Genomic DNA, 14,047 nt, shown 5'->3' with positions numbered 1-14,047 from the left:
ACATCAGATGGTGCTATCAAGCATCATGGCGAACATCTGTGCTTAGTATTCGAAATTTCAAATGCAAATGGTGTCATGTTACATGAGGGCTAGAATTTTACCAGAAATGCTGTTGTGTGGTTATTTTAACCATAAAGAAAGTCATTTCGAGTTACCGCTTCTAAAAGTTTTGTAGTTATGCCTTTAGGGGCTAAGCTAGCGTTTCGTGGAGGCGGGTGAGATTTTTGTTGCAAAATTTACTATTTCATAACACTGGTGCTAATAAAATTATTTTATAATAATAGGGCTACGTTTTCGAAAAGTAATGTTTGAAGCACACTTCATATTGTGCTAACTTTATATTTTCTGCAAGTCTATGTAATTGGTTGTTTTTTGAGTCGAAAATTTATTGACGAAAGGTAATATTTGGGGCGTTCAGAGCACAATAGATCCAAATCCATTTTCAATAAACTTCAGTTTTCCTCGGCAAATGAATTCTATTTCAAAAAATAATACTTCGCAGTCAAGAATCCAAAACAAATGTAACTAAAACCATGCGAAAAGGCGTGGGATAGTTTCATATGAGAGCCGCTAGTAGGGGCGTCAGTGAAACAGGAGGGCAACCACCCTCATCCGCACCCTACATTTCAGATTTTGGGGACGGTAATGCAGTTTTAGAAATCTTTTGATAAGCAAAGTCCAACAGAATAAGCCTGAGGTAATTACACCGAATAAATACGAAGAACATACAGATGATTAAAACTGGGAAGTTGCTTAGGTCCAATTTCCTGAATTTTAAGCAGGCCCGAAACTCGAAAGTAGAGCCACCTTTGAAATCCTTGGGTAAAAAAAAAAAAATATACAAGAAAGCAATATAGGCCTATAGCTCCTTACGGCCAATGATCAAAATCCGTATTTATTCGGTGCAAGGACTTCAATTTTTAAATGTTGGACTTTGCTAAGCAAAATGTTTCTAAATCTCCATTACTGCCCCAAAAATCTGAAATTCAGGGTAGAAGACGGATGACTTCTAAACGAACGCCCCTATCTAGCGGCAATCATACAAAATTCTAGATTCCTTTTTTTCAGGTAGTTTTTCTTTCTTTCATCTCGGATTCGTGGTTGTGAAAATATGACATTTTACGTCGATGTATTCTTTTGGACACATTCTGCATTTATGTAACGTAATTATGCATCATTGACTATGACATTCGGAGCTTGACTTGTTAATCATTCCAACGCTGCAACATACACAATACAAGTATAATGTTAATATCTTAAATGTATGAGCAAGGAGGGGGAAGGGAAAATTAGCCCTCCTCCCCATTCCGTCAACGCCCTTGTCTAGCGGTTGTCCTATGAAACTCTAGTCCACACGCTTTCCCGTGGTTTTTGTTTCATTTATTTCATACCCTATGCTACGAAGATATTACGTTTGCTGAGCAAAAGTGAACCTTTCTGAAAATGAACTTGGATCCCTTGTGCTCTAAATGTTGAGTTGAAGCCAAATTTATCCTGCAACCCAAGTTTGTTCGAAACATATAAAATTAGTTTGTTTAGTTTGATTGATTACAACTTGCATCAGTAGCAAGGCTATATAAGACAGGGCTTTATGTTTAAAGTGGGATCTGACCCACTAATTTTGAAATTTTACGTGGGATCGCAGTCAAAATCTATGCAGCAAATTCCGACGCCTCGTGTCTCTATCCTCAAAAATTAATGTTAAAAGACTGAATATTGCACCCTGTAGCGTGGTACATACATACAAACAAACAAATTGAGATCAAATTGTCCCAGACCTTGACGTTCAGCACTAACGTTATAATAAGTATCACACTTGGTTAGTTACACGATCGACTGCCATACCTTGCGTTTCTCACCTGGTCTCTTCATACAAGCTATGCCAAGTTGTAAAGTTTCAAAGAAAATTTAGAACTGTGGTGGGGAAGAGGTACGAAATAAAATTTTCATAATATAATGAAAAAGATATTGTTGATACAAAATTAATTGTTACCTGAAGTTTCCAGTTGCATCTCAGTCACACCACTGACGTTAGATTCATCAGAAGCAATTTTCGGATCAACATTTTTACCATTTGTTTGGGTTTCCATTTTTACCAAGCATTGCATTTTTCATAATGATTTTCGTTCTTGGAACTAAACCACCCATTTCTTTCTTACACGTTTTGCAACAAACTCGTTTGATCGTTTACTTACCTGATTGAGTTTGAGTTACTCTAATAAATTTGTACCAAATCATGTCCTTCTTTTCTTCACGTATAACCCATGTTAAACGATTCCATGTTGTACGGAGACAGAACTAACATGTACTGTACTAACGAATGCTTGCGATATTTTAATTTCAGAACCTCAACGTCGCAATGAATACAACACAACAGCTTGTTTCCGTGATAATTATTTTATTTATTTTTTAATATCAGTTCTATAAGTAGTCCAACCTTCGACTACGACACTTTCTCGCAAGTTAACTGAGAAGCATTTAAACAATACAATATACGTTAAAAATAAGGGGGAAAAGAGACAAAATAAATTGTAGATTACCACATTGACCTGCTGTAGCCACGAGAAATCAAACCATTCACATGGGAAGAAAATAGTCTTCTGATTGGGGAGCACTTTTGGACAGTTCTCTTGCTCTGGAAGGTTTTTTTTTTTTTTTTTTTTTTTACGAACATAAAATAAAATGCAAATAAACATATGTTTAAGACAAGTCTTCAAAATACACGTGTTTAAAACAAAATGTTTAAAACATAAACAAAATTTGTTTTAAACAAAATCAATTGTTTAAAAAAAGTTTTAATCATTTGTTTTAAATATTTTGTTTTAAACAAAACAACCCTGGAAGTTAGTAAATTTTGGACGAAGCCCAAACTAGCAAAAACTTGAACTAATTACATGAACCTTCGATTGTGCCACCTGCAAAGTCTATAAAAGAAGTGACAATTCACAGCAACTAGGTAACTAAGAAAATGTTAAGCTAAGTCCATTGAACTTAACGGCAGTCTTCTGAACAAGGAATTTGCCAACTTGATCAGAAGTAGTAGCTTTTGGGGGGAGGCTTCTCCTTTCTCCCTGCTGAGACAAGACTTAGCTTTTTTGGTCCTCCTGAATAAGTCATAGTCCCCCAAGAAAAACTTCCTGGGTACACCCCTGTATGATTATTTAATTATATTTGCCACTATTTTATTTGTCAGTTTCGTTTCTATGCAGTTTCGATCCTACGCAGTTTCGATCGTACGCAGTTTCGATCCTACGCAGTTTCGACGCTACGCAGTTTCGACCGTACGCAGTTTCGATCCTACGCAGTTTCGACGCTACGCAGTTTCGGTCGTATACAGTTTTGATCCTCCTTCGGTTTTTCCCTATATAACTTCAAAAAAAATACTATTACTTAATATTCTGTGATTATAAAATAATTGTTTTTTTATTGTTCGATCATATGACCTTATCTGTTTTCGATCCTACGCCGGTTTTAGTTTCGATCGTACGCAGTTTCGACGCTACGCAGTTTCGATCGTACGCAGTTTCGATCGTACGCAGTGTCGATGCTACGCAGTGTCGATGCTACGCAGTGTCGATCCTACGCATGTAACCCTATGGGACTTTACTTCTCATTGCAAACATTACAACTTCTTCCGCCACAAAGAGGTTTAAAAGGCATTAATGCAATTTTCTTCGAAGACACAACTATAGGGTTGGCATCAGTGGCGTAACCACGTTTTATATGCCCCCTGCAAGAGAATACCCAGGGACCTCACCTTAACTTTTTGGGGAGGGAGAATGATAGATAACAATAAATAACCATGCTTTCCTGTATCTGTGTATAATGAGTTAAGTGCATGCAACTACTAGACATAAATATTCATAAATGGAAACCTCTTTGTTATACATATAATTTATTCAGTAAGCTTCATAATGGAAGATGGACTTATCTTTTTGCAGTCAGTGACGTCAGTCTTTATGAAAAGTAGTAGGAATTAATTGAATGGTTTCCTTCTTGCTTTCCTGTCAGCAAAATCCTTTACTAACTCCCGTACATCCATTTTTACAGCTTCGTCCGCATTTATTGACAGCAGTGCTAGATTACTTAATATATTTTGGCCCATTATGCTTCTCACATAGTTTATTATTATTATTATTATTATTATTATTATTATTATTATTATTATTATTATTATTATTATTATTATTATTATTATTATTATTAATTTCAATTTTAGAAATGATTATTCCGCAGAACTGACAAAGACAGGGAGCGTCAAAACAACAAATACGCGGTAATAAGTTTGAAAAGATAGACGCCAATGACTTATATTTCACAATAAGAGCCTTGTTAGGTGGAACACAGAGTTTTGAACATTTGTTTCAGATTTCAACTGTTTCACAAAGCAAATTACTTCCATCGGAAACGAAGAATGAATGAATGAATAAAAATGTCTTTATTGAAGCGAGCGACGTTCAGCCATGGCTGCTCTACCACCTAACCCTAGAACCAATGTCACAACTGTAAGTTGTTTGAAGTATCTGTGCCCTTCTTAGAACTTCATCATAGTGAGATGAATTATATTAGCAGAAAACAAAAAGGAAAATTTGGATACTGTATCACACATAGATGTAAAACGACAATGTGACTGAATTTAATATGTCAAATAGTTTAATATAGATGCTAATTCTAAAGTGTGATTCCTTGTCGCTGAGACGACTATCTTCACACTACTCATCAAAATCACATTTGACCTATTTGAATCGTTTGCATCTAAATGATGTCTAAACATTCCACTTTTCACACAGTTTAATGGATTCTTCCTTCAGATAAAGCTGAAAAAAGGGAAGGGTGGCAGAACATTGAATACTAATACAAAACTGAAAAGCATGTTGGTTTGACCTATTAGGAGCCTAAGGTGAAGGGCCTCCTTGGAAGTATCGGCCCCCTTCCCCCGCGTTGCGGGGTTTCACCTCATAGTAGTTACCTCTGGTCGGAGTCATCTTGACCAATACAAAGCCGGAAGCGTAGATTTCGAGCCAGCTAGCCGCCCTGGTTGTGATTGGCTGATTCGAACTCTTTCTCTTCATGAGAAAGAAAGAAAAGAGGGAAATATATGTACCCGAAGCGAGGTTTGTCTGTTTGTTATTCATTTTGGATCCTTACAAAATGCACAAGAGAAGAAAGGTAATGTTATCCTCTTTGAAAATATGTAACTACCAAAGAGGGACATTACAGCGTGGATAAAAAGTAGTGTATAAGTACTAGTAGTAATCTACTTTCAGGGCATGATCGCAGATATGGACCTGTCGATGATGTGTGAATGGTTCCTGATAAACACCAAGCATCCCATGCTTACTTTCGAAGGAACGAGGTTACTCCTTTACACTTGCATGTAGTCTGTGAGTAAGAAATTATCAAAATATGACGTCACTGAGCACTCAGTTGGAAGAGTTAAAATATGTCCTAACAGTAATGCATATTGACAATGACACGCATGCTTCTAACATATTACTTCTACCAAAGGCATAACGCATGTACACAATGTTGTCCACTACAAACTCAATTGCCCATGCGATCGAACGAGAGACCTCCAGCACCAAAGATGAACGCTCTACCACTGAGCTACCGTGTCCTCCAGGCATAATTTCACACGAGGTGAAGTTACAAAAATAAATATAACACGTAGATTCCTCACACCAAAGGTGAGCGCTCTACACTGAGCACCACAGCCCTGTAGCAAAAACACTAAGTCAAGGGAGCCGAGAGGATTTTTGTGGCGTCCATTTGAGTTCACCTGACATTCATACATACATGGCAAATAATGTTGCAAATTTTAGGAGTTCGAGCGTCGATGCAGGGGCATGTTAGGAATGCCTCCTGGGTATCCCTAGCTACGGGAATAAGACACCATCAATCCCCCAAAAAGAATAAAAAACATCTATGGACCCTACAGCTGTAGATGAGCGCTCTTCCACTGGGCCACCGTGTCCCCTAAAAATGAAGAACGCAAAAATAGGCATAACAGTTTCCGTTCAAAAATGTAATTTTTATCCTCATGTTATAACTTTCCTCAAGATTTGTCGGTGCACTTTCATCAGTGTTTTCAGACAAAAGTGTTCAAAATCGTTTCCTGTTCTCATGCGTTTAGTTATAGATAATCATATCTTCAATCTCGAGCAAAGTTCAATTTAAGTTGTAAAAACCATTGTATCAATGTTTAATATATTAGATTTCTCTCTCAGATTGCATAACATCCAACACAACCTAACATGTCTTTTGTTTCTTCATTCACCTAATACATCATATCAGCGTGTAAAATTACAATCTATCTTCTTAATTTGGTCATTCACTTAGATAGAAAAGAGCAGTTGCATCATCTTCTTTTTAACTCCCTTTTGCATAATTAGCTAACAAACACACTGAATAGATACTATATTAACTAACACATTGGCTTTACAATATTAATTTATTGCATTCACTCCTAACTATCCATCACATGGAGTTCGTACTCAATCATTTTCTTTCGGATTTGAGTCTAGTGCTCCATTCAGAATCGAGGATATAAGTGATATGCACCCTATCCTGAGTGCTCAACAGAGGATCCAACCTCTATAAACTCTCACCAGCAATCAAACCTAGAACGTAGACACAGGAAGGAGTTACTTCAAGTAGAAACTTATGTGATTTCCATTTGACATCCATGCTCAAGAAGGAACCTGAACAATAATCAATTAATCAATTCATTGTGTTTCCAGTGTACGTACAGACGTTAATCTTAAAACAAAGGAGTACGAGAGTAACATTTTAAACTATAAAAACTACTTACCTTTTGTCTAACGAGTTCGCCTTTCACCACTATAAAATCGCACCATCGAAATCGATTCACACTCTAAACCACACACGGAACAACTTCACACTGGCTAAATATATACTAAACAATACTTATGAATACCATCTTATGCAATGATGTTATTCCGACCGAGTCAATGAGTAAAAAGAGGTTTCTGGTGGTTAAAGAAAGCAGCCATTGCGTGTGTGGTGAATCAACAGAGTTCAAATGGTTGAGATAAAAGAGGGGCGAATCAACACCAAAAAAGCATACAATTAACTCTAGTCCTTCTATAAAAACTTGTTAAGTGGTGGGCAAAACAGAAGTCTATGCTTCCAAGAAAGCAACGGGACTCAAGATGAACAAAATATATTTTAATGATTGCCAAAAATAAAATAAAATTAACTCTAGTCCTTCTATCATACGAAACAGGTACACTCATGTCCAAAATTATTGTCGCGTATCTATAACTGTCTTCTTGTAAGAATGTAATTTGATAAAATGTAATTTGATAATGATTTTGCAGGGTACTTTTAATACTGATAGTATGTGTATAATCGGGAAATGTATATTTGTGGTAAATTTCATAGGAAAAGAATTATAATTACGAAACTTAGAATGAGTAATACAAAATGTTGCTAAATGGACAAGAAAGTTTTATTTTCGTTTTATTGTTCTTATTTACTGCTCTTTTGACATGAAATTTGCCACATATATGTCTTTACCGATTATACACATACTAACATTATAAGCAATATCGGGCGAAATCGTTATCAAATTATATTCCTACAACAACATATTTATAGACATGCGACAATAATTTTGGACATGAGTGTACATGAAGTTCCAAAAAAGAGCAGTGCTTCTCAAAATCAAGGGAGCTCAAGGCGAATAGGACAGGTGTCAGTGATTACAAAAATAAAAGAAAATTAACCCTAGACCTATAATATAAAAGAGATACGTGGTTTGCCAAGAAAGGGATGTATTTTCCCGAAAATCAAACGGATAAACAATTCCCGAAAAACTTCTTATGCCCTGTAAGATCATTCCATACCTTAAAAATTAAAAAAACAACAAGAAGAAAACAAGGCAAGAAGGATGTCAAGTTTAAGTTTTAGACCTGTACTTATGTATTAACGGACGAAGCAGTAATGTTGTCGTGAAATTCAGTGGAAGGAAGAACCTTACTGCTTGGCTACATAATGACGTTTCTTTTAATAGCATATGTAAAAGATCTAGAATTACAGTTTTTGTTTTACTATAACAAAGATTATGTACTTTGCAGATAGTGTTGTATATGTATAGTCGTCCCAGTAAAAAAGATTACTCTTATTTCGTTGTACGTAAAAGAAACATTGACTTTCAAATAAATTGTACTACTAAAGCAATCAAGTTTATACTAACTATACACCTAACTCAAGAATGTATTTTAATGCCATAGGGGAAGAAGCCAAAAATCCACAGAAGTCAATTCCATTAGCGATGATGGTATCTATACTAATTATTTTTCTGGGATACTTTGGAATTTCAACAGTTCTAACCATGATGTGGCCATATTATGATCAGGTAAGAAAATATAATAGCAAATCGAATTAACTTCACTGCCTATTCTGTTAACTAGAGTCACTTCTGTTCAGAGGTACTATTGTATAAAATGTACCTTGAATGGAACTATCTAAAGTATATCATAGTAGACCATCAGCTAACGGGGCTAGAGAGGCCTAGCATCTTAAATTTTCGTTGGCCCTCAGACCACAGATCCAATTTATTAAAACTATTAATAAATCATGTTATATTTCGTTACTTGGTAAGTGAAATATTTTCATGTGAAGTACGAATAAAATTGTAAGGTATATTCGGAATACTTCATAGAAGAGAACAAGTCTCCAAAGGTAAACTTGCTGATTTTTTTATGAAAATGACTTAAAGAATTATTAACTAAATATTGATTTATAAAACACAATACCATATGAGTCCTGTTTAAGAAAATTATATTTTAAAAAATATATCCCTTGTGGATATTGTCAAGAAGAGATTCAAGTAATATAATAATATTATTGGAGCAATATTTATGAAATATGACACATCGGTGAGCCATTTTTGAGAAAACCATCTGAAAGGAAAGATGATGATAGTAACTTATCTCTTGTGGATATTTTCATAAGAAACATTTTTCCCAGTGTTATAGAGTTATTAATGAAATATTTATTTCTGATATGTGAACAAAATTGTTCTTGAGATAATGGTTCTAGAACACTAATCCTCCAAATCTAGAACACTAGAGCGAAGGACACCTCGTAGATTTATTCAGAACTAAAAGTTAGGACATTTGTGCAGTTGTACATGAAATTTTATTTGTGAAATATAAACAAAATCGTCATAGTGATTTTTGAAAAACTCGCTTGGAAAACCTTAATCCCAAGAATAAATTATCCCTCGTAAAGGTTTTACTTGAAAAATGGCTTATACGATAGTATAAGGTTGTCAATGAAATAGTGACATATAAAATTAAAAAATCGTTAGAACCATATTTGAGAAAATTCCATTTTTTTAACGTTTTCACCCTTAAGTAAACTACCTTGTTTTCGGAGTACGAAGAAAATTTGAAAAGCCTTCCTATACAGTCATATGAAAAACTTACGTAATGGTATTGGGGGTGTAAAGAACACTTTTTTGGTCCATCATGTTTATTTATTTATTTATTTATTTATCAACGCAACAGGCATTACTGCATAATTATAGTATCTACAAATCAGTAAGAGTTATAAAGATGTGGATATTTCATTGTTCTGAAGTCATTCAAGGAACTAATATTAAATGTTTTGTCAAAAAAAAAAAAAAGTTTAAGAAAACTGCATTATTTTAATTTAATATTCTATATTCAAACATCAGCATCATTATAATTTAAGTTTTGTATTTAAGTTTTACGTTATAATCTAACATTATATTATTTAATCTTTATATGTAGACACTATACTTATAGTTTATAGGTATAGTGTCTACATTTAAACCCTAATTTAATAATGTTAGATTATAACCTAAAACGTAAATACAAAAATTAAATTATATTGATGCTGATGTTTGAATATAGAATATTAAATTAAAATAATACATTTTACTTAAACTTTTTCCCTTTTTTTTACAAAACGTTCAACATTAGTGTTTTGAATGACTTTTCAGAGCAACGAAATATCTACATCTTCAGAATTCTTTCTGATTTTATTGTCTGTAGCAATATATACAATAAAATCACCATCACAAATTCTCCATATAGGTGTCATATGCAGTACATTTGTATGTGCTTTCCTGTAATATAACAGGCCACTATTTCCCTTAGGTGTTTTGAGGGATGGAATCTAGGTCATTATTTTTCTGTACAGTATATTTTGTTGTACAAAAGTCTGTGTGAAGCGAGATCATTCAACATTTGTCTTTCCTCAAGTCTGAAGTGTAAAGTTATCAAGTAAATTATCATATGGTTCGTATTTTGGGTAAAGTCTTGTCCTTTTTGTATGTGATAAAACAGATGAATTTGCTTTGTATCTGCTCTATCTTTTGACTATGTGTTTTCACGGCAGTGTTCTACATAAGAAACACATATTAAAGTTTGAATCTTACATGAGAGAAGTAAAGCGATTTTAAAGTGTCATCATTCGTAAATTCTTTGGCTGTTCTGATAAGAAACCCAATGTTTCGATATGCATCCTTGGTGATATTTGCTACACGATGTGAAAAGATTTTTTTTTTTTTTTTGTTAAATATCACACCTGGATTTCAATTGTATCTGTTTTTCAAGGCTTGCTCAATTGATCGAGTAAGTGAATGCATATGTTTCTTTCCGTCTATTGTATTTCATGATTTTATTAATATTTACTTCAAGTCTATTGCTAGTACACCATTTTTATATTTAGTCAGATCCTGTCGCCAGAGTAGAGAGTATCTATAAATTTCATATTTTTATCATATTATTTCATAATATGTTCAAATCATCTGCAAAGAGTTATTTATGAGGCTTATGAATCAAAGTGGCAGATCATTAATAAAAAATGAAAACAAATTATGTCTGAGATTAGATCCTTGACGGACTCCGGAATTTACACGAAAGCTTTTGGTTTTATATTCTTTAAAAACAACGGATCGTCTATGTTAACGCAAGCAAGATTTAAAAGATACCATAGAGAGAACAAAATTGAACGTGGCAGTGTTTGAATTAGTTTATCATGATTGACAGTATCAAATGCTTTATTATAAAACGTGTATATAACATCTACCTGTCAAATGCTAATCAAGGATGAAGTTATGAAATCTGAAATGGTGATGAGGTTAGTTATTGTGGATCTCTTCTGCAGAATTGAAATTGCAGACTAACATGTGTGAAGAGACTAATATTCATTATTTATTGACTTTCGTTATTTATTGATGTAAGACCTGATCATAAATGACACTTTCAAATACCTTTGCAATTATTGGTTGTATACTTACTGAACGATAGTTTTCTCTACTACCGGGTTTCGTTACCAAGCATATTATTGACTCTTTCCATATGTCAGGAAAAAAATTCCTTATTGAGAGATTAAATAAGATATATAGCGAATGCTTCAAAATATTACTACAACCCTTCACAATATAAGATGGATAGTATATTATCAGACCCAATTGCCTTATTCGGTTTCAGTTTCTTCATTGCATTCTCAATATCTCTTGCACACCCACGAACATTAGAAACTGGAGGTTGGATATATAAGAAATGATACCTTTTTCCAGTAGCAGAATAGTTTCACTGTAGCTGATAGTTGGACAACCAACATGACAACCAACACGACAGCAAATACTTTTTCCTCCACTTGGAGGAAAAAGTATTACTATCTGAGAGCATCACTTACAGAAACAACCACGAGATAAATCTGCAGAAATTCCATTCACGTTAAGTTCAAAGAGAATTAATGCAAAGAAAACGGAAAGAATAATACGCATCATGCAGAGACCGAAAAAATATGGAAAGCTAAACAAAATGAGAAAAGAAGGAAAGAGGGAAAGGAAAGAGCAAAAGACATGGGAATAAATTAAATTTTAACATTTAAGGATAAACAGTTTCCGTCTTTCCCCCTGGCCCCTGTATCTGCCTTGGTTTTTCTCCCTTCATAGGAGAAATCTCTTTCAGTACCAAATGCGAACATCATTTATAGTGTTTATTCCTTTGAAAAAAATGTAACTCAGTCTATGCTGAGACTCGAACACAGAATCCGTAGAACGACAGTCACACACGGTACCCACTTATGTACACAGGCTATATCACTGCCTTTATAAATTAGCCATTACACTGGCTGTTATCAAACATGTTAAATCAGCCATTCTCGGTGAGTCACTCCAGTTACACTTGAAGTTTGAATTTTATTTACGGCCTTTAGCCATCTACGGCAACAGGCCCCATATTTAAATTAAAAGCATTTGTTCTGTAGATTAAAATCAAGAATAAGTTAATCTATTATGAATTAATCTCTTGGGTGCACCAACACACACACTCATACACATATATCGTATACATACATATATACAAGAGGTGGACAAAAAAACTAAAACCACTTCATACAGAACACGTAAATTTGGCCCTCCACTGTACAACAAGTGTTGCGGTTGCCGATCGTTTTTTGTTTTCAATGTGTCATATGAACCTTCCTCTTCCGTCAGCAGTAACCAGTTCACCTGTGAGTGTCGTGGTGTGGAAGTAGTAAAATTGGCGAAATGACAGACTTCCAAAGAGGCATGATGGTTGGTGCCTGTCTGGTTGGAACTTCAATGGCAACAGTGGCGAATATCAAAAGGCACTGTGTCCAATGTCACGAGGGCATACACAATTCATGGGCATACGACGTCTGCAAAGCACAACAGTGGTCGAAAGACAATCCTGTCAGATAGGAACCGGAGGGCATTAAAACGGATCGTAGCAGCTAAAAAGAAGACCGCTGCAATGAAAGCTATGTCTGAACTCAATTCCGGCCTACAGAACCCGCTTTCATCGAAATCAGTGCGACGGAGACATCATAAAATGAAAATTCATGGCACGGCTGCAATCGCCAAACCCCTGGTCACAGCAGTAAATGCAAAGAGGCATAACCAGTGGCGCAAGGACCACAAGGCGTGGAATCATGAGCAGTGGAAACACGTAATATGGTTCGATGAATCCACCTTCACATTGTTTCCAACAACCGGTCGTGTTTACGTACACCGTCGCAGGCCTCCATACAGACTGTCTGCTCCCAACTATAAAGCATGGGGTGGTTCTGTTACAGTATGGGCAGTGATATCGTGGTTTCCTGCAGGTCCCATCATGGCCCTGTATGGAGTGATGAATGCTAAGGCGTATGAGGCCATTTTGTGGGACCAAGTTCTACCCATGGCCGAAATATTGTTCCTTGATGGTGATGGTATCTACCAAGATGATTTGGCACCCTATCACGCTGCAAAAACAGTGAAATCATGGTTTGAGGAGCATGACCAGCAGCTGTCACACCTCCCCGGCGTCCCACAATTACCAGATCTGAACATCATTGAGCCATTGTGGTCTGAGTTAGAAAGGCGTGTTAGGGTCGCATTACCCTCCACCAGCATCCCTTAAGGAACTGGAGCATGTTTTGGAGGAACAATGGTACAAAATTCCACACACCACGATTCAGGAGCTGTATACGTCCATTTTACATCGGATCCAAGCTGTTTTGGACGCAAAAGAAGGCCCCATATAAATCTAGGTATGATTTTCACACTTTTTCAAACGTTTTAAATTTTTTTGTCCGACGCCTATATCGGGTGATTCCGTTAGTCCGTACCAGGTCTTTAAATCGAAAACGGTCCGAGATATGTACAAACTGAAAAAAAACGTATCCCATTAGTAGCAAAGGACAACAAAGCGAAGTAAAAAGTTTCGTCCCAGGGTGCCCCACAGGGTCCCAGACGGGGCCCAACTCAAAATTATCAAATGGAAAGAGGGGTCAAATGGTATATCGCTTGAAAGCTCTTGTATAAAGAAAGAAGCTACAAGTACCGATTCTCTACGATCACCCTACGCAAAATGGCGGCGGGTCAAAATGTCATCAAAATGTGCTTGAAAACAATATGGCCACCCCTATAAATCTGAAACGGGCAGCCAGACGTAAAAACTGAAAAACAAGTGTCTCATTTCAAAAGTACAACATATCACGGCAACCAGGTTGAGATATCTAGGCAGGGTCCACCTCC

At 35.7% G+C, this 14,047-nt stretch overlaps 1 protein-coding gene across 1 annotated transcript in view; it reads left to right on the top strand.

Annotated features, from left to right (window-relative positions):
• The window catches only part of LOC145671226 (cationic amino acid transporter 2-like), a 1,570,353-nt gene that overhangs the window by 695,006 nt on the left and 861,300 nt on the right, over positions 1-14,047 (top strand). Inside the window, exon 7 of the mRNA XM_081740116.1 lies at positions 8,256-8,380. Within this exon, the coding sequence (XP_081596242.1) occupies positions 8,256-8,380 (125 nt within the window). The remainder of the gene's footprint in view (positions 1-8,255; positions 8,381-14,047) is intronic.

The sequence above is a fragment of the Thermobia domestica genome, chromosome 15 (assembly GCF_964235325.1).
Source record: "Thermobia domestica chromosome 15, izTheDome1.hap1.1, whole genome shotgun sequence".
Classification (NCBI taxonomy): Eukaryota; Metazoa; Arthropoda; class Insecta; order Zygentoma; family Lepismatidae; genus Thermobia; species Thermobia domestica.
Note: the sequence above shows the minus strand (reverse complement) of the source record. Positions and strands in the feature narration are given on the sequence as shown.